Source organism: Geotrypetes seraphini, chromosome 1 (genome assembly GCF_902459505.1).
Source record: "Geotrypetes seraphini chromosome 1, aGeoSer1.1, whole genome shotgun sequence".
Lineage (NCBI taxonomy): Eukaryota > Metazoa > Chordata > Amphibia > Gymnophiona > Dermophiidae > Geotrypetes > Geotrypetes seraphini.
The window spans coordinates 114,434,817-114,460,046 of record NC_047084.1 but is presented as its reverse complement, the minus strand read 5'-3'; the positions used below and the strand labels follow the sequence as shown (position 1 = coordinate 114,460,046).

General features: G+C 44.4%; 1 protein-coding gene across 4 annotated transcripts in view; it reads right to left on the bottom strand.

The window, feature by feature from the left end:
- FAM214B (family with sequence similarity 214 member B) overlaps positions 1 to 25,230 on the bottom strand; it is a 202,078-nt gene that overhangs the window by 3,457 nt on the left and 173,391 nt on the right. For all 4 annotated transcript variants that reach the window (XM_033936182.1, XM_033936210.1, XM_033936193.1 and 1 more), the window contains exons 5-9: positions 20,930 to 20,988; positions 20,621 to 20,720; positions 20,059 to 20,217; positions 14,824 to 14,892; positions 793 to 1,013 (exon numbers count right to left, since the gene is read on the bottom strand). In XM_033936182.1, coding sequence (XP_033792073.1) covers positions 793 to 1,013; positions 14,824 to 14,892; positions 20,059 to 20,217; positions 20,621 to 20,720; positions 20,930 to 20,988 — 608 coding nt within the window. The remainder of the gene's footprint in view (positions 1 to 792; positions 1,014 to 14,823; positions 14,893 to 20,058; positions 20,218 to 20,620; positions 20,721 to 20,929; positions 20,989 to 25,230) is intronic.

The following is a 25,230-nucleotide window of genomic DNA, read 5'->3' as shown; positions in this document are numbered from 1 at the left end:
CACTGGTGCCGACCGACTGCCTACAGGAGGTGCCTCTCAGTACGAGAGACTTATTCTGTCGGCCGGTGCCTCTCAGTACGAGAGACTTATTCTGTCGGCCGGTGCCTCTCCTCTTCATTGGCGTCTCTTGGCACACCCGGAATCTTGCTGCGACACACTAGTGTGCCGTAGCACACAGTTTGCGGTACTCTGATTTAACGGGATTTATTAAGCGCCGTTTTCATGAAGAGATTCACCCAAAGCAGTTTACAATACATCGAATTGTAATCAGATGCTTATTTAATTTTTATACCACTTATATCGTAAGTGGTTTACATTCAGGTACTTTATCATATTTTCCTATCTGCCCCAGTGGGCTCAAACTCTATCTAGTGTACCTGGGGCAATGAGGGGATTAAGCGACTTGGCCAGGGTCACAAGAAGCAGCGAGGGATTTGAACCCACAACCTCAGGGTGCCGAGGCTGTAGCTCTAACCCCTGCGCCACACACTCTTAAGTATTTTCCCTCTCCGTCCTGACAGGCAATGGAAGGATTAAGTGACTTGGCCCAGGGTCACAAGGAGCAGGCTGGGATCAAACTCACAACCTAAGGCTGCTGAGGCAGCAATTCTAACCACTAAGCCACTCCTTCACACCATTAATGGAAAGAAGCCAGCATCCCAGTTTCTAATTTATGGGGGGAGAAAGTCTTTGCAGACGAGAGCATGTTACGTTCGCTACACTGTGGCAGAAAGTGCATCCGAAGGCTTCAGCACACTTCATAGGCCCAGGCCCTTCTGAGCATTACTGTACCTCAGGTGCATCAGGTAGCAGAGAATCTTCTTGCCCCGCTCCCTCTCGCCTTCTCTCTCTGTGCTGGCGCTGCTGCTCTGTGTTTCCCTCTCTCCCTCCTCCTCTACAGGAACAAGAAAGATGCGGTGGCGCAGAAAGGTCACATGGTTCGTGGGCATGTCCTTGAAGTCGTACGTCACCAGGAACATCTTTACCACAGTTTTGTTTGGATTAAATAAGGTCTGTGGGGAGAAAACAGAGCTTTCAGCCAGCGTATTTCATAGACACAGACACAGCAGGAAGAGTGCGATCTGGACCCACAAAGCAGAGAAAGACCTCTAGGAAAAATATAAAACTCACAGTCCACAATACAGTGTTCTCCCGGTCATTTGCGGTCGGTGGTTCACGGTCCCGGTCATTCGCGGTATTTTCTGACCACGAACCGCCGACCAGGAGAAGACAGCTGGAGAGGCAGGAGAGAGCAGCCAGAGCGCCGGTGAGTGAAGGAAATCACTCGCTGTATGCTCCGACCGCATCTTCCTGCACTAAAGTCGGGCTTTGACACGCAGCTCCTGATTGGTAAGGCCTGACTTTAGTGCAGGAAGAGGCAGTCGGAGCATACAGCGAGTGATTGCCTTCACTCACCGGCACTCCGGCTGCTCTCTCCTTCCTCTCTTGCTGCCCTCTCCAGTCTCCCCCCCGAAAAACCGTATTCGCGGTTTTTCAAGATTCGCAGGGGAGTACTGTACATTGAATTAAGAACATAAGCATTGCCTCTGCTGAGTCAGACCATAGGTCCATCACGCCCAGCAGTCCGCTCCCGCGGCGGCCCTCCAGGTCAATGACCTGTAGTGATCTATTACTCATTATATTCGTGCAAAGGGCCCTGCTGTGCTTCAGGTATCAGAGGAAGACTAAAGCCTGTACTGGGATGAGAAGCTGGAGCCAGTGCTACCCAGGAAGGGTGGTAGATGTGTGGACTAGTCTCTCAGTAGAGGTGGTGGAGACAAAGACTGTGTCTGAATTCAAGAAAGCCTGGGACAGGCATGTGGGATCTCTTAAGGAGAGGAGGAGATAGTGGATGCTGCAAATGGGCCATTTGGCCTTTATCTGCATCATGTTTCTATGTTTCATTTGACACTACTGACCATAGCAGGGCCATAACTCACAGCTTGGCTGGAGTCCTATCTTACTGATCTGTATTCAGCAAGGAAAGATAGAGAACAGTGTCTTGACGGGTGTTTCTCGAGAGCTGGCATTCACCAGGCATCTTCACCACCACCAATTCTATTTAATATTCTTGTATATTCAAAACCTTTCATCTAGAGCAGTGGTTCCCAAACCTGTCCTGGGGGATCCCCAGCCAGTCAGGTTTTCCAGATATCCCTAATGAATATGCATGAGAGAGATTTGCATATAATGGAAGTGACAGGTATGCAAATTTCTCTCATGCATATTCATTAGGGATATCTGGAAATCCTGATTGGCTGGGGGTCCCCCAGGACAGGTTTGGGAACCACTGACCTAGAGCAAGAAGTTTAATCCTCAATGATTTACATTGAAGCTAAGGTGGTTTAAATTACACTCCAGTTCTTTATTTTTCTTAATTTTTGTCAACTTTCATCCAGGGAGGGGGAATTGATTATGAGATGGAAGGGGGGTGGGTGGGGGAATGAATAGGGGGGGATTATGGTTTATTATCTAAAATGTTTGAAGGAATTATAGAATTTTATATAATATTTAGATTAGAATTTATTATTTGTAAATAATATATTTCTGTATTCCTTTAATAAAATGTTTGAGCGTAAACAGAATGAGGGGGAAAGGGTAGGGGGAAGGGGAAGGGATTAAGGGGGGATGTGGAAAGGAATGGATTAGGTCATATGGAAATATTTTGGAGAAATATGTATGGAACTATTATTATTGTGAATCTAATTGTATTGAATATCTTTTTGTATTATATTATTGTATACTTGTTTGATTCCATCAATAAAATGTTATAAATTAATATTCTTGTACAACCACTGGGTCATATTTTAAAGGGCAGAAGAGTAGTAGCTATCCAACCAACATGTCCAAATATCCTGGGAAATTGCTCAAAACCAACATCCAGCTGGGCCTCAGCCTTACCACACCCTTATTTAAAATATGAGCGGTTAGCTTAACTATGTCTGCTGTAAGGCTGAAGCCTAGCTGAATGTTGGCTTTGAGCAATTTCTCCAAGATATTTGGACATGGTAAGAACATAGGAATAGCATTATTTGATCAGACCAATGGTCCATCCAGCCCGGTATCTCGTCTTCGCAGAGGCCAAAAGTCACAAAGTAACTGGCCAAAACCCAAAGAGTAGCAGCAACATTCCATACAGAATCTCAAAGAATAGCAAGATTCCGGAATCCCAGAGAGTAACAAGATTCTAGAATCTTAAAGAGTAGCAACATTCCATACAGAATCTCAAAGAATAGCAAGATTCCGGAATCCCAGAGAGTAACAAGATTCTAGAATCTTAAAGAGTAGCAACATTCCATACAGAATCTCAAAGAATAGCAAGATTCCGGAATCCCAGAGAGTAACAAGATTCTAGAATCTTAAAGAGTAGCAACATTCCATACAGAATCTCAAAGAATAGCAAGATTCCAGAATCCCAGAGAGTAACAAGATTCTAGAATCTTAAAGAGTAGCAACATTCCATACAGAATCTCAAAGAATTGCAAGATTCCGGAATCCCAGAGAGTAACAAGATTCTAGAATCTTAAAGAGTAGCAACATTCCATACAGAATCTCAAAGAATTGCAAGATTCCGGAATCCCAGAGAGTAACAAGATTCTAGAATCTTAAAGAGTAGCAATATTCCATTCAGAATTCTGAAGAGTAACAAAAGATTCCGGAACCCCAAAGAATAGCAACATTCCATGCTACTGATCCAGGGCAAGCAGTGGTTTCCCCTGTGTCTTTCTCAATAACAGACTATGGACTTTTCTTCCAGGAAAATGTCCAAACCTTTCTTACTATGTTACTTTCTTAAAACCAGCTACACTATCTGCTCTTACTACAACTTATGGCAATATGTTCCAGAGCTTAACTATTCACCGAGTGAAAAAATATTTCCTCCCATTGATGTTAAAGGTATTTCCTTGTAACTTCATCGAGTGTCCCCGAGTCTTAAACAATCGATCCTGCATTGGATAGCTGCCGCCGCGAAAAGGGCTGCTGTCAGGTAATCGCTGAATGTGCTATGCGATGGACACATCTGGACTTTTGGTGTTAAGCTAAGTATTGAAGAGTTTTGGGGGGCAACAAGAACTTCAAAGTGCTCCTCGCAACCACATCGTCTCTCCCGCTGACGTCATTTCCAGATGTCAGCGGGAGAGACAACAGGGTCGGGAGGAGCACGTTGAAGTTCTTGTTGCTCGCGGCGGTGAACAGCTAGAGGTATAGGCAAAGTGGAGGGGCGTGAAAGCAGTAGGGGGAAATTGGGGAAGGAGCGGTGGTGGGGGAGATGAGGATGGGGGAGGGGCACCACTGCACCGGAAGCCTCTCTCCCTCACTACACCACTGCTGACAAATAAGTTTGGCTAAAACTCGGGCTCTTGTTTTCTTCTTTTTGCTTCCGTGCACTGGTCTCAAACTCGTGGCCCGCCAGAGACTATTTTGAGGCCCTCAGTGTGTTACCGTTGTTCTGGAACGTTGCCCGCCTCACTGCTGTAACCTCACGCAAGCGCTTTCCTGCGTCTGTACGTGATTGTGAGGTGGAGTGGAGAGGACAATCGCGTACAGATGCAGGAAAGCACTTGCGTGAGGCGGGCAACGTTCCAGAACGTAAGATAACCATTGGAGGCAGTGCAGCTTGTGCGTGGGTACGTCATTTCGGGAATGCTCATGAAATTCGGCACCTCTACTGGCGGGGACTGCTTGACGCAAGATGGCAGTTGCGGATGCGACCACCGGACACTTAAGGCACAAGTCAGATATTGATTTTCCCTTAGAGGACTACACCAAAATCTTGTCTCTTGCAGTTGATACTTTAGATTTGAATCTAAATCACAATTTTGCAGGAGGTAAAACTCTTTATAGTTTATAAATCTTTCCATAATGGCTTCTGATAATTTCAGCTATACACAGCTGAAAGCAGTGCAACATGCAGAAAGTGAAAAACTATCTAAACTTCACTATCTGAAGCCATTAAGGAAAGATTTATAAACTATAACAAGTTTTACCACATGCAAAGTTGTCATTTCTTTAAGAAGACATTAACTTTTTTCTGCAGCCCTCCAAGTACCTACAAATGCAAAATGTGGCCCTGCAAAGGGTTTGAGTTGGAGACCGCTGCTTCCTAATTAGATGAGCATTTCATAAAATACATTTAAGATTGCAGCAAAGATTTGTATTTTGCAGCACGTAAAGCAGGAAACCATTGGGGTTTATAAAAGGCTAATTTTTAACAAACCCCAATTCATATCCAGAATGCTCACTCCTCTTAATCTTTGCGATCCACTTCTCAAAATCTCCTATCTATTCCATCCCTGAAAATTGTAGGCACTAGAAGACACGATATGTTTTCTGTAATGGCTCCTCAATTGTGGAACTCATTACCTCAATATATTAGAGAAGAAAAGGATCTTACTTCTTTTAAAAAATCCTTTAAAAACTATCTTTTTAAAGACGCTTTTAACAGTTAAACTTTAGTTATACAACCTAACACTTTAACCCTTTAACTCTTTACCCTCCCTTTTGTTTTTCCCCTTTGTGTTTATTCTCTCTAAGAAAGAATTGTAACTTTTCCCTTCTCCCCTCCCTGACTCATGTTGGTTTAACCTGTAAGTCTCTTGTTAATTTATTGGATGTTATAACTATGTTTTTTTAGAAAATTGTACATTGTTTAGCAAATGGAATAAGCGATTCATCAAATACAGTGGTACCTTGGATTACGAGCATAATCCGTTCCAGGAGCATGCTTGTAATCCAAAATGCTCGTATATAAAAGCAAGTTTCCCCATAGGAAGTAAGGGAAACTTGCTTTGATATGTTCCCACCCCCCACCTTCCCCGCCCGAGGCCAGCAGCGCTGCTCCCCCCCCCTTGAGAACCGGCATTGCTCCCCCCGAAGGCCTCCCCGTGAACCAGCACCCTCCCCCCCGTGATCCGGCACCCCCCCACCGCTATCGGGCACCCTCCCATCGCCACCGGCACCCCCCCCCCCCCCGCCACGACCTGAGATCCCCCAACCCACCCAAACCCTCTTCTTACTTCCAGTGTAGCCTCTGCATCGGCACCGACACCAGCATGTCCTGTGCGTTGGTGCCGGTGCCCGAAAATCTGCTTCCTGTGCCGGGCCTTGAGCATGCCCGGCACAGGAAGCAGATTTTCGGGCACAGGACATGCTGGTGTCGGTGCCGATGCGGAAGCTACACTAGAAGTAAGAAGAGGGTTTGGGTGGGTTGGGGGATCTCAGGTTGCGGCGGGGGGGGGGGGGTACCCGATGGCAGCAGGGGGGTGCCGGATCACGGGGGGAAAGGTGCCGGTTCGCGGGGGGGAGGGGGCGCTCGTACAGCGAGGCAAGCTCGGTTTACGAGGCACCAAGTTTGCGAATGTTTTGCTCGTCTTGCAAAACACTCGCAAACCGGTGCACTCGTAAATCGAGGTACCACTGTACCAATAAAAACTTGAAACTTGATTTTACATAATAGGTTGAAAAGCAGAGCAAAGGCATTCTGGGGTTTTAAGTGTACATGTAAGCAGTACATTTTGCTATATTTTACATTATTTTCTGACATATATTCCACCAAAGACCTTACGAGTTCATGGCGGATAACAATATATTTCTATTACTGGAAATAAAACCAGTTAAACATAACGCAATGACAAATATTCAAACAGAACATTAACAGTAGACGATTATACATTTCAAGATAAAAATTTTTGAAGAAGAATGGCTTTAAAAGATTTCTAAAAATAGTATCTTATTAGGGAGATCATTCCAAATTAAAGGAGCCTGATAAATGAAGGATAGAATTGCTTCCTAACCAACCGTACTTACCAGGTCCACAGCAATGGAACCTTCTCCCATCACTGGCGCAACCTCTGCGGAGTCCCACAAGGCTCCCCTCTATCCCCCTCCCTTTTTAACATTTACTTGGCCCCCCTGGCACTGACACTTGCTGATTTAAACCTAAAATCATTCATACACGCAGATGACATCACCATTATCATTCCCCTTACTTCATTCACACAACAGACGGAACAACTCACCTCCTCCGTCCTCACCAAACTAGAACTATGGACCTCACAATTCAAATTAAAACTGAACACCGAAAAAACCAAAATTTTCCTGGCAAGTCCTAACCATAAACTTACAAACACCTCCCTGAAATTGAACGGCTTAGACTATCCTATCAACCTCACCATAAAAATCCTTGGAGTCCTCCTAGACAGATGCTTGACCTTCGAAGATCATACCAGTGCCCAGATCAAAAAATGTTTCTACTCCCTCTGGAAACTTCGCACCATTAAACGCTATTTCGACCACCTCTCCTTCCGTCTTCTGGTCCAGTCACTAATCTTAAGTATACTGGACTATTGTAACATCATATACCTGGGATCCTATAAAAACACCATCAAACGCTTAAGAATAGTTCAAAATGCTGCTGTCCGCCTCATCTTCGGCCTCAAAAAATATGACCACGTTAGCCCCTATTACGCTAAACTCCACTGGAGGCAAGGATCATCTTCAAATTCTCCTGCCTCTGCTTCAAAACCCTAGCAGGCTCTTCCCCAATCTACCTATCTGAGCACCTTGAAATCGCTGGCCCCTCTCGTACACGAAACACCTACCTGTTCTCCTTTGCTTCCCTGAAAGGCTGCCTCTACAAGAAATTTCTCGACAGATCCCTCGCATTCCAAGCGGGCAAATGGAACAAATGCCTCACAGCACTCATCTCCAACTCCCCCCCCTACCAAATGTTCAGGAAGACAATCAAAACCTACCTTTTTGATAAATTCCTCTAACTTCCCCCCCCTTCCTTGCCTCCTCCTTGGACCTTGACTTACCCCAGTCTCTCAACTCTTCCAATTCTGTCTGCCACCAAACGGCTTAACAAAATGGATCACCCTATCCAACTAATCACCCCTTCTTCTTTACCCCCCTTACTTAATGCCTCTGCTCGGCTTTATCGAACTCCGCAGTATATATCACCGCTGTATGTAACACTACTGTATGAACTCCGCTATATATATGCAACTTACAACAAATGTAACTTCTCTGCAATAGTAACCGACCTGAAAAATAACTTCACCGCAAATGTAGCGTTGCCGAAAATGTAAATGTAGCTATGCCAAAAAAAAAATAATGTGTAACTTCGCTGTAATGTACAGTTTCTTCATCTGTTAACCACATAGAACTTCCATGGTAATGCGGTATACAAAAATAAAATTATTATTATTATTCCCTACAATACGACCTGGTCTTCCTGCTACTAAGGAAATCAATTCCACTAAATAATATGGCACCTGGCCAGATAGAAAGTTCTCTCTTCTCCCTTACCATGAGCAAATAGAACTTCTGAAAATTGTATTGCTGAGGCATTATTTCTAGTACGCCTTTTTTTCCAGATGGATAATGACATCAATTTTATAATTCTTACTGTCTGCTCTGATTTCATTCACAATTTGGTTTGTGTTTTGTACCTGAGGATTCCATGAGGCATTTAACCTTTTCCTATCTCTTCTGTGATTTCAAGTTGATTCCTTCAATAATGGAGTCTCAAGGCAGTAGCAGTTTTCTATTTTGGGCTCTTTTGACATTGTTTAAGGGATTTCTTGTACATTTGGTGCTGGTCTTCTTTGATGAGGTCACTTCAGAATCTATTTCCAAGGAAGAGAAACTTTTTCCCTTTCACCCCCTCCTTCCTTGTGTGAGCCGGAACACGCAGTCCCCGCAAGCAAGTAATTTGATATCATTTTCATTCTATTCATTCATAGAAATTAAAGTCTAGATAATGCCAGTCACATAACAAAACATGATTTTACAAAAATAATTCCCTGCACAGTCAAGCCTGCAAGGATTACTAGATGTCTTTCAGCAGCTCCCCTCCCTCCCTCCCCCCTCCCCCTTACCTTTGTGGCCAAGTCAAAATGATCTACCAACAATAAAATTTTAAAAACACAAAGCACGCTGTACGCAGAGAAAATGTTAATTATGATTTATATTACGCGGGTTTTCAAAGAGGTCAAGGCAGATGACTTTATGCAATGTCACCGCAGTAACAACTATACAAAAATAGACAAATATTCCCCCTCCCTTTTTACTAAACTGCGATAGCGTTTTTTAGTGCAGGGAGCTGCGCTGAATGCTCCACGCTGCTCTCGACGCTCATAGGCTCCCTGCGCTAAAAACCGCTATTGCGTTTTAGTAAAAGGTGGCCATAGTGCAAAATATAGATAGCAGATATAAATTCTCAAAACGGACACATTTTGATCACTAAGTTGAAAATAAAATCATATTTCCTACCTTTTTGTCTGGTGATTTCATGAGTCTCTGGTCCTTCTTCTGGTCCTTCTTCTTTCTTCTCCTGCCCCCCCCCCCTCTTTCTTTCTCTCTCCCCCTGGCTCCCCTCTTTATTTCTGCCTTTCTTTCTCTCTCCCCCTGGCCCCCCTCTTTATTTCTGCCTTTCTTTCTCTCTTCCCCTGGCCTCCCTCTTTATTTCTCTCTCCCCTGGCCCTCCTCTTTCTTTCTGCCTTTCTTTCTCTCCCTCTTGACCCCCTCTTTATTTCTGCTTTTCTTTCTCTCTCCCCCTGACCCCTCTTTATTTCTGCCTTTCTTTCTCTCTCCCCCTGGCTCCCCCTCTTTATTTTTTCCTTTCTTTCTCTCTCCCCCTAGCCCCCACAAAGCCATCGTGCCAATTTCTCCACTTCCACGATTCTTTCCCTACCCTCACCCCCAAGCCAGCAGCCGATTTCTCCCTGCTCCTTCCCCGATGTCCTGAACTTCATCGGGCAGCAGCAGCATTCACAATTCACTGCTGTTGCCCGCTTCAGGCCTTCCTCTCTGTCAGGTCCTGTCTTCATGAAAACAGGAAGTAGGCAGGACCCGGCAGAGAACAAGGCCTGAAGCCGGCAACAGCAGCGAATTGTAAACGCTGCTGCTGCCCGAAGAAGGTAATGGAGCACGAGGCAGACCGCTTCTCCCCCCTCCCAGCCGAACCCCGCTGACCCTCCTATCTCCCCCCCCTCCGTGAACCTTTCCGACCCTCCCAGCGAGAGCAGCAAACCTCCTTCGCGGCTTTCTCCTCCCTCTGCCGCGTCACTGATGACGTCATCAGTGATGCGGCAGAGGGAGGAGAAAGCCGACGCTACTGGAGGGAGGTTTGCTGCTTTCGCTGGGAGGGTCGGAAAGGTTCACTTGGGGGGGAGAGATAGGAGGGTCAGCGGGGGTTCGGCTGGGAGGGGGGAGAAGCGGTCTGTCTCGGTGCTCCAAGGCCTGGCGCCATTACCTTTTTCGCCCCTCCCGCCCCCCCCCCCCCCCTTGGTATGCTACTGCTCTCCAGCTCTCCTTAGTTTGCCGGTTTTCTTTTTCGGCGACCTGCACGCTTTCAAAGAGCCGCGCATGCGCGGCTGCTCAAAATTCAATCTTCTGCTCTGCTGCAACTTCCTGTTTCCGGTTGGGTCAGAGCAGAAGATTGAATACTGAGCAGCCGCGCGTGCGCGGCTCTTTTGAAAGCGTTCCGGTCGCCGAAAAAGAAAGCCGGCAAACTAAGGTGAGGTGGAGAGCTGGTTAAACGATCGAGCCGGCGTGCGGGTGGGCAGGTGGGGGCTGCGGGAACCGCACGATCCTTTATGCCTCACTGCGGTGACAAGACCATTCACCGCTCCACGGGGCGGTGATGGCCTTGTCCCCGTCCCCGTAGAGGCTGCTAATTTTCATTCCCCGTTTTTGGCGGGTTACCCCCGGCTAAACGCAGTAGCCGCGGGTAAACCGCCACCGTGTCATTCTCTACTCAGAACGGTTTACATGAATTTATTCAGGTACTCAAGCATTTTTCCCTGTCTGTCCTGGTGGGCTCACAATCTATCTAATGTACCTGGGGCAATGGGGGGATTAAGTGACTTGCCCAGGGTCACAAGGCAATAGCAGACATTTGTATCTGCTATTGTAGTATCCAGGCATTAACTGTGCTCAGATTTATGGCAATGTGTTAAACCTACTCGTTTTGCGGTTTGATGTTTTGAAATATAATCCTACCTGATTCTGTAATCCACCAATTGACAGAATATGAAAATGTTAAATATATGAATTTTCTGGAATTCACATCAGTTGCATTTCCTTCTCAAAAATTTTCCTGACCAGCGTCAGGAGAACATCCCATGCTCCATGTCTCTGGGTATGCTGTGTGTTCAGATTTCATTTCCGAGTGCCAGCTGAAGATCTCTCAATGACAAGTTCCCAGAGGACAAGTCCACAGTCTTCTTTCGAGAAAGATATAGGGGAAGCCACTGCTTGCCCTGGATCGGTAGCATGGAATGCTGCTACTATTTGGGGATTCCAGAATCTTGTTACTATTTGGGATTCCGGAAATGTTGCTACTGTTTGGGTTTCTAGCAGGTACATGTGACCTGGGCTGGCCACTCCGGAAACAGGATACTGGACTATATGGACCATTGGTCTGACCCAGTATGGCAAGTCTTATGTTCTTAACTTCAGAGGGAACTAGATGGCTCAATTACGACTTTCACCCCTATAGCCAAGCTGGACAACCGATTTTCATACCTTTATAGAATAACATGGCAGACGGAGACCAAGCGGTCCATCCAAGGTGCCCAGTTGCTCCCTTCCTTGCTGCCAACCACAAAGTGGCCCCTTTTTCAGTGTCTTCCCTCATATCCATGTTTCCTTCCTTGCATGCAAACATCTTAGAGAAATAAATTCATACAATTCCCGTCATGGCACAGACCGTAGTAATGGCAACTGCATGTATGCAAAGACTTGAGCTGAGATGTGGGATGGGCAAGGGTGCTTGGTGTGAAGTCGCAGCATCGTACAGGCTCGACAAACCATCCGGAATATGCAGCGACATCTTACACACGGTCACGCTCTCTGGCTGGCAGATAGGACAGACTAGGCAGACTGGATGGATCAGTTGTTCTTTTTCGGCCGTTACCGTGACCCTGCACCTAGAACCCTACTCTGAAGCAGGGCACCAGGACACAGCCAACAGGAAGGACACGAGTGATCACAATGTAATCAACTTTAAACTTGACATCGGGAAAGGGAAACATGCCAAAACCTTAACCACCACCTTAAACTTTAAAAAGGGTAAATACGATCGCATGAGGGCCATGGTAGAAAAACAACTAGAGAAGATGGTGGACAAACTTGAAACGGTAGATCAGGCATGGTCCCTACTGAAAAATACTATCACAGAAGCACAAGATCTCTACATTCCGAGGATTTCCAAAGATCAGAGAACAAAGAGCAAAAGAGAACCGGCATGGCTTACCAAACAGGTGAAGGAAGCCATAAAAGAAAAGAAGGACTCTTTCAAAAAATGGAAATGCATAAAGACAACCGAAGCCTGGAACAAACATAAAGATGATCAGAAGAAATGTCACAAGGCGGTGAGGGATGCCAAACAGGATTATGAGGAAAAAATAGCCCAGGAGGCCAAAAACTTCAAGCCCTTCTTTAGATACGTGAAAGGGAAAAAACCTGCAAAAGAGGCAGTGGGACCCCTGGACGACCAGGGAAGAAAAGGGTACATCAAGGAAGATAAACAAATCGCAGACAAACTAAATTCCTTCTTTGCGTCTGTCTTTACGAAGGAAGACACCTCAACAATACCTGAAGCGGAGAAAGTGTTTCCAGGAGAAATAGAAGACAGCCTCACCACAGTTGAAGTGGACTTAGACCAGATATACTATCAGATCGACAAACTTAAAAGTGACAAATCCCCTGGACCGGATGGAATTCACCCGAGAGTCTTAAAGGAATTGAAGGTTGAAATCGGAGAGTTATTGCAAAAACTTGCAAACCTGACAATCAGAACTGGACAGATACCGGACGACTGGAGGATAGCGAACGTCACGCCAATTTTCAAAAAAGGATCGAGAGGGGAACCGGGCAACTATAGGCCTGTGAGTCTTACGTCGGTCCCCGGCAAGATGGTTGAAGCACTGATCAAGGATAGCATAGTCCGGCACTTGGACGCACACGACTTGATGAAACCCAGTCAACATGGATTCAGGAAAGGGAAATCGTGTTTGACGAATTTACTCCAATTTTTTGAGACCGTGAACGAGCAAATTGATAGTGGGAAGCCTGTGGACATAATATACTTGGACTTCCAGAAAGCGTTCGACAAAGTTCCACACGAAAGACTTCTCAGGAAACTACAAAGCCATGGCATAGAGGGAGATATACAAAGATGGATAGGCAAATGGCTGGAAAACCGAAAGCAGAGAGTGGGCATAAATGGGAAGTTCTCCGACTGGGAGAAAGTGACTAGTGGAGTACCCCAGGGCTCGGTACTTGGGCCGATCCTTTTTAATATTTATATCAATGACCTGGAGGAAGGAACATCCAGTGAGATCATCAAGTTTGCAGACGATACAAAACTATGCCGGGCGATCAGATCGCAGGAGGATAGAGAGAAACTCCAGAGCGACTTGTGTCGGTTAGAAACATGGGCGGAGAAATGGCAGATGAAGTTCAATGTGGAGAAATGCAAGGTAATGCATTTAGGAAATAAGAATAAGGAATACGAGTATACAATGTCAGGTGCAACTCTGGGGAAGAGTGAACAAGAAAAGGACCTGGGTGTACTGATAGATAGGACCCTGAAGCCGTCGGCACAATGCGCGGCAGCGGCAAAGAAGGCAAATAGAATGATAAAGAAAGGAATCTCGAGTAGATCGGAGAAAGTTATAATGCCGCTTTATAGGGCAATAGTCAGACCACACTTGGAATACTGCGTCCAACATTGGTCTCCCTACCTAAAGAAGGATATAAAACTGCTGGAGAGGGTGCAGAGACGAGCGACAAAACTGGTGAAGGGTATGGAGAGACTGGAATATGAGGATAGACTTATAACACTAGGATTGTTCTCCCTTGAGAAAAGGAGACTGCGTGGGGATATGATCGAGACCTTCAAAATACTGAAAGGAATCGACAAAATAGAGCAGAGAAGATTATTTACACTGTCCAATTTGACACGGACTAGAGGACATGTAATGAAGCTAAGGGGGGGCAAGTTCAGGACTAATATCAGGAAGTTCTGCTTCACTCAGAGGGTGGTTGACGCCTGGAATGCCCTCCCAGAGGAGATTATTGCGGAATCGACCGTCCTAGGCTTCAAGAGCAAACTAGATGCATATCTCCTTAAGAGAGGCATATAAAGATATGGTGGACTATAAATTACGCCAGGTGTACACCTGGCAGGGCCTCCGCGTGTGCGGATCGCCGGACTTGATGGACCGAAGGTCTGATCCGGAGATGGCAGTTCTTATGTTCTTACCCTGAGGCAGTGGGTGTGTTAAGCAGTATTTTATGACAGAATACATAGACAGATCCTCAAGAGATCAAGAAAAATGTCAAAATAATAAAGGCACAGGTGTCGAAACGGGGGGGGGAGGGGCGGTCAACGGCTCTACCACCCCTCTCCTCTCAGCCACTAATTTTAAATCTTCAGGAAGACGCCACACAGCATCACTACAGAATGAAGACGGTGTGCGGTGTCTGCAGGAAGATTTAAAATTACAGCAACCGGGGAAGGTAGGTGGGGGGGGGTCGGGAGCTGGAGAGAGAGGGGTCATGCTACAGGATCCCCAAACAAAAAAGCATTCTGCTGCCTATGATAGAAGTTATCCCAAATACATGGGGTGTCAACAGCCTGATCTGATATGTTGCCTAGACACCATTATATCCGATGAGCTCCCAATATTATGAAGAGCGATGGAAGCAAATTTGAGAATCATTCCTGGCACAAGACACACAAAACGTTTGACAGTAGCTCAGGAAAAGTTAGAGAGACCCTTCCCCAGGAGGTATCTGGTAATCTCTTACCACTTGGATGGTTCCAGCTTTGGGGACGCTGTAGCCCTTCCTTCCCAAGGCCTCCAAGTCGATCACTCCCTTCAATAAAAAAGAGAAAAGATTTTGTCATTTATCAGAGCAGCAGAGAATAAATCGGTGCTTTACTGTGGCAATGTATACGCAGTCTTTCTACATATGTTTATGCTTGTTGCAGGTTTCCAGGTCTCGCTGCATCTTTGTCAAGTTGACACCGACGTTTTCAGCCACCATGCTGTGGCTTTCTTCAGGGTGTGCTCTGAAGTCTGCAGTGTGACTTTGGAAATAGTGAGTTCACTGGGGACAGGGCAGTCCACCAATTTGAATTTTGGCGGGAAAGTCAGTTGGTCAGAAATTTGAATTTTGTTGTGAAAGTCCATAGAATGGAAAAGGTCTCTGGTAGGTTTAAAGATGTTCTCTCAGGGTTTCCGCAGCTGGCATTGTGCTTCTTGCAGGTTTCCGGGTCTCGCTGCGTCTTTGTCAGGTAGAAACCGACGTTTCAGCCACCATGCTGTGGCTTTCTTCAGAGTGTGCTCTGAAGCCTGCAGTGTGACTTTGGAAATAGTGGGTTCACTGACCTGATTGGGAACAGGGCAGTCCACCAATTTGAATTTTGGCGGGAAAGTCAGTTGGTCAGAAATTTGAATTTTGTTGTGAAAGTCCATAGAATGGAAAAGGTCTCTGGTAGGTTTAAAGATGTTCTCTCAGGGTTTCCGCAGCTGGCATTGTGCTTGTTGCAGGTTTCCGGGTCTCGCTGCGTTATTTTCAGGTAGAAACCGATGTTTCAGCCACCATGCTGTGGCTTTCTTCAGGGTGTGCTCTGAAGTCTGCAGTGTGACTTTGGAAATAGGGGGTTCACTGACCTGATTGGGGACAGGGCAGTCCACCAATCTGAATTTTGGCGGGAAAGTCAGTTGGGTCAGAAATTTGAGTTTTGTTGTGAAAGTCCATAGAATGGACTTTCACAACAAAACTGTTCTCAATCAGGTCAGTGAACCCACCATTTCCAAAGTCACACTGCAGACTTCAGAGCACACCCTGAAGAAAACCACAGCATGGTGGTGAGACCTGCAACAAGCACAATGCCAGCTGCAGAAACCCTGAGAGAACATCTTTAAACCTACCATAGACTTTTTTCATTCTTTGGACTGTTGGAATGTTGCTACTATTTGGGTTTTGCCACATACAAGTGACCTGGATTGGCCACCGTGAGAACGTGCTTCTGGGCTAGACGGACCATTGGTCTGACCCAGTAAGTGATTGAATATGGTCAAAATTCAAATTTTGCTCCTTCAAATTCTCGTTTGAAGCAGTTCCTTGAATATTTCCTGTATGACAATGTCAAAGAGGTTAAATATTTAAGTGCGATTTTGGATTCTTCCTTGTTTGTGCATTTGCATGTGAAGACATTGTGTTGAAGAAATTATTACATTACATTACATTGGAGATTTCTATTCCGCCTGTGCCTTGCGGTTCTAAGCGGATTACAACATTGGATGAAAACTGGACATTTCCAGGAAGTTTACATATCATGTATATAACATATACATATCAAGTTTACATATCAATAGCAATACATACAAATTAGGGAGCTTATTACATAACGTTGAGGGAAGGAATATTCTGGTTACAGATTTTGGGGAAGAGTTTGGTATGAAGAGTTTGGCTAGGGGATACTATAGGGGTGGTGTTTATGAGGGGGTATGCATGTGCGTGTAGGTTAGAATGATGGAAGGTGTTTTTTGAATAGAAGAGTTTTGATTTCTTTTCGGAAAACTTTGCTGTCTAACCACCAATGCACCTGTTTCGCATTTATCAGCGAATATGCTTTAAATCACTGATAGTCTAATAGTTGCTGGCACTGTCATCTAGAAGCCGGGACGTTAGAACATTTATTATGCTATTGTCCATTGATACTTAGTTTTTGGAAATCTATTTGGGGCCAAGTGAATAATCTACTGGAAAATCCGGTGGCATTATCATATGACACTGTGTTATTTGGTAGTTCCATGAGAGCCAAGAGTCAAATCTCTTCTAGTAATAATAAACTTTTGCTCATCATGACAGGAGTTGCCATACAGCAAATTATGAAAAACTGGAAAAATTAGGATCGGCTGAATTATAATTTTGGGTGGAATTCGTTATGCCAAATGTTTAAAATGGAGCGGGCAATAGCCATACAGCAGGGGCATTTTAAGAAATTTAGGGATGTTTGGGAGCCATTGACAAAATACTGTACAGAATGAATATTATTTTTTCCCTTTTGTTCATACACGTCCAGGGTGGAGAGGGGGGAGGGAATACTTTATGATTTATTATGCTTAAGAACAATTGTTGGGTATAAGGAAGGGGGGAGGGATATTTGATGTGAATTAAACTTTGATGGAATATTAAGTGGTTAAAGTAAAAATGATTGTATTTTATATTACACTTGTTGAAAGTTTTAAAAATGAATAAAGATTTGGAAAAAAAAAAAAAATCACTGATAGTGCTTCAGAATAGTTGAACACTCCAGTGCCCTAACAGTTTCGTTGGGGCAAGCTGGTTTTCAAGCAGAGACACCGAAGCACGTCACCGGGAGACTTGGTTGGACCTGAATCACCTTTCCCGTTTCACGCTCTTGGTATTGCCTGTGAGTGGTTGGCAAAGCCAGTGGACAGGTGGTCTCAAGATCCAAACTTCCACACTGCTGAACAGTTTGGCAACACTGTGTTATTTGGTACTTCAGAAGATTTAGAATCAGAAAATAATATTAAATATTGAACTAGGCCAGTAACTGGGCAGACTTGCACGGTCTGTGTCTGTGTATGGCCGTTTGGTGGAGGATGGGCAGGGGAGGGCTTCAATGGCTGGGAGGGTGTAGATGGGCTGGAGTAAGTCTGAACAGAGATTTCGGCAGTTGGAACCCAAGCACAGAACCGGGTAGAGCTTTGGATTCTTGCCCAGAAATAGCTAAGAAGAAAAAAAAAAAAAAATTTAATTGAATCAGGTTGGGCAGACTGGATGGACCATTCGGGTCTTTATCTGCCGTCATCTACTACGTTACTATGTAACACAATGTAGGTGGTTAACGACACAGCCGAGTGAGGTGTTATAATTCACGCACCCCCTCCCCACTCCCCATTTTACAAAACCGTAGAGCGGTTTTTAGCGCCCACCATGGCGGTAACAGCTCTGTATGTAGAAAATGTAGACATTCTATGAGCATCAATTTCTCATAGAATTTCTATGAGCGTCGGAACTGTTGCCTCCGCGACCAGTGCTAAATACCGCGATACAGTTTTGGAAAAGCGGGGGTAACTTTGCTACTGGCATCACCACAGACCCAGTGCAACGTGAGGCCTTCTATCTCAAGAAGACACCGAATGCTTGAGCGTTTGGAACGCCATTTGTAGATGATTCCACCAAAGTGTATGTGTTTGGCTATTAGCGAAAGTGTGTTAAATTTCTGTTATTTTCCACAACAAAGTGCAAATATTGAAGGTCCATTTAATAAAATACTTCTAGATTTTTTTTTGCATAAAATGTCTTTTTATCAATGTATTATTGCCGAGTGTGAAAACATAACAGTTATAGCTATAATGCCACGACATTTGCTCCATTAATCAAAAATAGCAAATTTTAAGAAAAACGGAGCTTTATGTAATCGGAGGCTTTGAGTGGCCTCACCCCCCCCCCCCCCCTCCGGGTGGTCTTTAAAATTATTTTGTGATCAAGCACAATCAAATTCACAGGGAAAACTTCAATTTGCACAGTTTTTTCAACCTTAGTTTTTTGTGGACAACCCTATTACCATGTCCATTACCTGGGAACTAAACAGGACAGTTACAGGTTCACTCAGAAGTCAGTCTCCATCTGCTGGTGGGAGTACATAATGCATCAGTCTGGAGGGATGCTATGGAACTGAATGTTATTCTCTGGGGAAGGCTTGAATCTCTCAAGTTAGATTCGATGACCTGAAAGTTCTTTGAGAGCCCTGGGCAAGACCTCTGGAAGCTGGGTTGAACCCTCTTCATCCTGGGAATTTGCAGCTAATCTTTAGGGGTTGAACTGACCCCTGGTCTCAAGTCTGACTTTAGACAAGGTTCTCGTTCCTCAGTTCATGAAGGCTATGCTCACAGTTGCTGGAGGCAGGGAAGCTCAGCAGTGCAGAGCACCAAGTACATGAACTGTATCAGGAGACCTGCCATAAACTGTTTGTGCTATTGCGCTATATAAAAATAAAGTTATTATTATTATTATTGAGGTGCTAGAGAGCATTCACATTGCCTGCTTGAGACTCTCGATACACCATCTGCCATATCACTTCTCCTGCCTGATTTTATCTCGCACTTAACCACCCTGGCATCATTAACTCAGGGTTCTGGCATTTCCTATCAGCGATTTCTGCACATCAGCAGAGTCCGTTAATATATATCAGCGGAGCCATGTTGACCTATGACGCTTTTAGAAAAGAAATGAAGACAATATTATTTGATAAATTCATTTCTTAATCTGTGCTTTTATCTTTACTTTTTAAACATAACTAATCTTATCCTATCAATTTTAAACTTTTAATGTATTCATTTTTTACTATTTTGTATTTCACTGATTGTCCAGTTTTTCTCTTTTGTGGAAACCGCCTAGAATTCTTTTGATTAAGGCGGTATAGAAAAATAAAGTTATGTTATGTAATGAGCCTATACTGTATATGGTATATGGGACACACCACAATGGCTCCCTAGACAAGAGCTGGATAGGAAGGGATAATGACAAGCTGTGCATGATGAGTTCCTAAGAACAACCAGAGGGAAAGGATTCAAATGGGATAAAGAAGGATGCACAGCACAACCTCAGTAATCCCATAGAAAAACTTCTCTAGTCAAATAATAGACGTAGAAGGCCAGGACCAACTCTGGACCAATAACTTAGTAACATAGTAGATGACGGCAGATAAAGACCCGAATGGTCCATCCAGTCTGCCCAACCTGATTCAATTTAAATTTTTTTCTTCTTAGCTATTTCTGGGCAAGAATCCAAAGTTTTACCCGGTACTGTGCTTGGGTTCCAACTGCTGAAATCTCTGTTAAGACTCTCAGCTGACTTGACCTGTACCAATCCCACGCCAGAATCAGAGCTGATGCCAGATATGTACCAGAAGGCCGACTCTTAAGGGCATACTCACAAGTGTCAACCCCCTCCCCCATCCCTATACCGACAAGATAACATGAAATGAACCCAACCCCATACCAGGAAAGGTGAGGGCACGCTGTGTTCTGAGATGTCGAAGTAGGTGACCTGGACGGGTAGGGTGGCGTGTTGGGGGCAGTAGGATCCACTGGCTCCAATCTCAGCTGTGAAACCTTCGATGCAGCCCGATGCAGCAAACCGGCCCTTTAATATGGACTCCTGAAAGGAAGGAAAGGGAGAGAAGGGGGTAGGGGGGATTTTCAGCGCAGAATCTGGAAGGAGAACGTGTCCTCTCCCCAAACCTCTTTGTCCCCTCCCAATGCCCATTTCTAAGCAAGGAAGTGTGGTGCGCTTGAGGCATTATCATACCTTCTTTGGGTTATATAATATGCCCCTTCCCAGGCTGCTGAAAAGGGCCAGCCAATTCCAGCATCTTCCTCGCAACACTCCCTTCCTAAGCCATCCATTCATGGAAAACCAGTGCATTTTATCTACAGTACATCCGTTCCTCCCACATTACAATCAAAAGTCAGTCTCCCGAACAATCTCTTGCTAAACCACCTGTGGCCAGGCTCCTAGACACTCAGGCCGTAAAAAAGACCTCCAGATTTTCTCCTGTTACCTCAAAGTTCCCCAGCAAAGAACGGCTGATGGCGGATGTGGCCCAGGGCACAGAGGATGCCCTGCCTGCAATCCCTTTCTGCAGGCTGCGGAGATGTCTCCTGCAACAGAGCAAGACAGGAAGGACATGAGTACTATTACCCTGCCCCAGTATTGCTGTTCCCTCCCATCCCTGTGGGTTAATCCATGGACCCACTTTCCCCTCTTCTTAGTCACTGGTTTCTGGGATTTAACCCCTATCCAGCATAGATGCAGGGGGTGAAAGGCAGCTTGGGGAAACGCCTGTTACCTACCATGGTGACATACTTACAATTTGAAGTGGAAGTCACTCTTCAGGTGCCGTCTGATGCTACAACAATCTGTGGCGTTCTACGAAGAGGAAAAACCAGAGGAAACACAGGTCAGAGAGAGCAGAGGAAAAAAAAACTCAGTGCAAGGGCTCAGCAAAATCGCTTAGAAAGCTTCATTGGCTTCCTGTTCGCTTCAGGATCCAATTTAAATGCGCAAGTATTTTTAAACTTCTTTATGGAATGTTTGATCCTCCGATTCCCTTACACTGAAATGCCTATAGAACCTGCTATTTGAGGAACACACAGAAGTACAAATTATGGCTTCCCTCTTTCAAGGGAATTAAATCAGCTGGGAAAATCTTCGTTTTCAAGTTGGTAGAGATCTGGAATAGACTTCCTGGTGTTAATAGAATGATAGACCAATTGCAATTATTTCGGAAAACCTTAATAGACCATGCTATTCTCACAAAATCTAATTAGCTGACCTGCAGAACCTAATAATTGTTAACAATGCAATTCTTCCTTCTATGATAGACTAAACTAATTTGTATTATCTTTGAGTTCTCCTTATTTTATGCATATTCTAGTCTCTTGACTTCTTGTAAACCGAGTTGAGCTCTGACCCGGTCTATAAACTGATGGGGGAAGAACCTCCAAAACGTCACGCGGAAGCACGTTTTCCTGCAGGGGCCTCAGGAATGGAATCGGCTACCTTTGTACATTAGAAAGCAAGGTCATTTTGATGCTTTTAAGAAGTTACTGGAAAGACATCTATTCTGTAACCTGAAATATGGGCATTTGTAATGGGGTAAGCGCTGGTCGCTTATTCGTTTGTGTTTCTAAAAATATATTTTATGTACTTTTTAAATTGAGTCTGTTTAACTTGTGAGCCGCCTTGGGAAAGGCCGGTTATAAATACTGTAAAACAAAAAACAAAAACTTCCCACACGAACCACAAAATCCCACCCATTACAATACAATAAGTGAACTCTTGAGAGGAAAAGGATCAAGGTTTAAGGTTCAAGATTTATTAATATTTGATGTATCGCTGAATCTGTTTACAAAGCGATGTACACAAGTAAAAAAGAGATAAAATTATAGAGATACGAATTAAAATTCATTAACATCCAATTTAAGACAAAACAGACTTGAAATGGGGAGGAAAGAAGGGCAAAGATTACATCTGTTATATCTAGAAAAACAAATACGGGAAAAAACAAGGAAATGGGGGTAGGTAAAAAATTAAAAACTAAAAATTTTTTTTATATTGAGTATTAAAAGCATCTTTAAAAAGGTGAGTTTTTAAAGATTTTTTAAAAGAAAGAAGATCTTTTCCATTTGTAATATGTTGTGGTAGAGAGTTCCACCATTGTGGGCCCATAACAGAAAACATGTCAGCTCTTCTTGTTCCTATTGTTTTAAGGGAAGGTATAGCTAGTAAGTTTTGAGAAGATGATCTAAGTGAGCGTACGAGATTATAAGGAATTAACATTCTTGATATAAACTGAGGCTCGTTGTGGACTAGGGTTTTAAAAATAAGCAGCATTACCTTAAATAAAATGCGGTGGCTGATAGGAAAGCCAATTAGCATCGATAAAAATAGTGGTGTGACATGATCATATTTCTTTGCATTATAAATCAATTTAATGGCGGTGTTTTGAATGATTTGAAGACGTCGCTTTTCTTTTTGAGAGATGTTGAGTAATAAAGAGTTACAGTAATCTATTTTAGCTATGACTAGTGAGTGGATCAGAATGTTGCGCGATTTAGGCTCCAGAAATTTGGCGATTCATCTTATTAATTGCAGTTTATAAAAGCTAGATTATCAGGAATAAAGCTTAAACAAGGCTTACAAGGTCCACATTTCTAGCATTGATCCTGCAAAAACCTCTCAATACTATTAAATATATATCTATATATCTATATATATAAAATCGGAGGTATGTATGTGTGTATGTATGTATGTGTGTGTGTGTGTATGTGCCGCGATCACGCAAAAACGGCTTGACCGATTTGAACGAAACTTGGTATGCAGATCCCTCACTACCTGGGGTGATATGTTCTGGGGGTCTCGCGGCCTACCTGCACACGTGGGCGGAGCTACAAACAGAACATCAGATTTCACCCATTCATGTCAATGGAAAAAATGTAAAAAGCTGCCATTCTCACAGTAATTCAAAAACGGCTTGACCGATTTGAACGAAACTTGGTATGCAGATCCCTCACTACCTGGGGTGATATGTTCTGGGGGTCTCGCGGCCCACAACTCTATGTTGCTTGCTCAAGGGTGGGTTCACCCAAGAATTTATATGTTCTTGCTCCTGGAGGTGAAACTAAAAATGTTGTTTATAATCATTTTTTGCGTTAGTTGTATTGTATTCATTTTGTCAAATATTTCACATTATAATTTGAATATATGTGTGTGTGTATGTATGTATGTATGTTCCAGCATAACTCTTCAATGCATGGACAGATTTCAACCAAACTTGACATACACATTACTTACTATCTGAGGACAAACACTGTGGGGGTGGGAAGGGGGGGGGCTATGTAAAAATGATTGAAAATGACAGATTTTAGTATCTACCCCATAGTGTTTTCGGGCTCACAGATGAATACTCAGCATAACTCTGAAATGCATGGAGAGATTTCAACCAAACTTGGTACACATATGACTTACTATCTGGGGGAAAATATTGTGCAGGTGGGACGGGGTAAAATACTGTGGGGGTGGGAAGGGGGTGATATGTTAAAATTATCAAAAACGACTGATATTAATGTCCAACCTATAGTTTTCGGGCTCGCAGAGATGAATACCCACACTCCCGATGCCGTTTAAGTCTAAGTTCAGCCCCATAGAGAGGGACATTCCTTTGGGACATGTGGAGGGTAGGGGGTTGGGACATGGGGGTGGGGCATATGGGACATGTGGAGGGGTGTAACGTGGGGGGTGGGACATGTGGGACATAGGGGGGTGGGACATGTAGGGGGTTGGACATTTTGGGATAAATAAATATCCGGGCAACGCCGGGTAATCAGCTATATATATAATTTTTTAAAAATAGATTTTTCTGAATTATCTTCATGCAGATATTTTAATTCACTTGTGTTGCATGCTGAACAAATGAAACATGCTCCATAGAACAGCCCACACGTATCTTTAATTGTTGCAGGCAGCCCTGGCCCGACAGGACCTGTTTTGCCGTAATTCTCCGGCTTTCTCAAGGGTTCTCTCAGGATGCTTTTGCAGCTAGTCACAGTGCCTCCTGTGGGCTGTTCTAGGAAGCACGTTTTATTTGTCCAGCATGCATGTATCAAAGGAGGCCAATGCAAACGTTCTACCCGTTCGTCTCCTTAAAATGAATTTTGTAGGTCTGGATAGATGCTGGTGAGGTTGTGGAGCAACTGGTACTTTATGCAATCTTTCGTGGGACTGCCCGGTTGCTTCAAGTGTTTTGGGGGAAGGTGGGGCAAGAAACGATGGGGATATTTGGTTGGTTCTTCTCTCTATTGCCAGCAGCTTGTTTATTGGGTGAGGGCTGGGAACAATCTTCTTTGGGAGTAGAAATGAATATGTGCCATCTTGCTGCTACGTGATAGAAATATCAAACAACGCTTAGGCTAGATTTATGGAACCGTGAGGCGTAGTGGTTAAAGCTACACTGCTCCTTGTGACCTTGGGCAAGTCACTTAATCCCCCACTACCCCAGGTTTATTAGATAGATTGTGAGCCCACCAGTTCATAGAAACATAGAAAAAGCGGCAGAAAAGGGCTATAGCCCACCAAGTCTGCCCATTCCAAGTATCCCCTCCCCTGAATTTACTCCCTTAAAGATCCCACGTGAGTATCCCATTTTCTCTTAAAATCCGTCACGCTGCTGGCCTTTATCACCTGGAGTGTGAGTCTGTTCCAATGATCCACTACTCTTTCGGTGAAGAAGTACTTCCTGGAGTCGCCATGAAACTTCCCTCCCCTGACTTTCAGCAGATGCCCTCTGGTGGTTGAGGGTCCCATGAGCCAGAAGATATCATCTTCTGACTCGATGTGTCCCGTGATGTACTTATACGTTTCAATCATATCTCCCCGTTCTCTTCTTTCCTCAAGTGAGTACAGCCGCAACTTCTTTAGTCTTTCTTCATACGTGAGATCCTTGAGCCCCATGACCATCCTGGTGGCCGTTCGCTGAACCAACTCGATCCTCAGCACGTCCTTTCGGTAGTGTGGGCTCCAAAACTGAACACAGTACTCCAAGTGAGGCCTCACCATGGCTCTGTACAACGGCATCAGAACCTCAGGTCTCCTGCTGATGAAACCTCTACG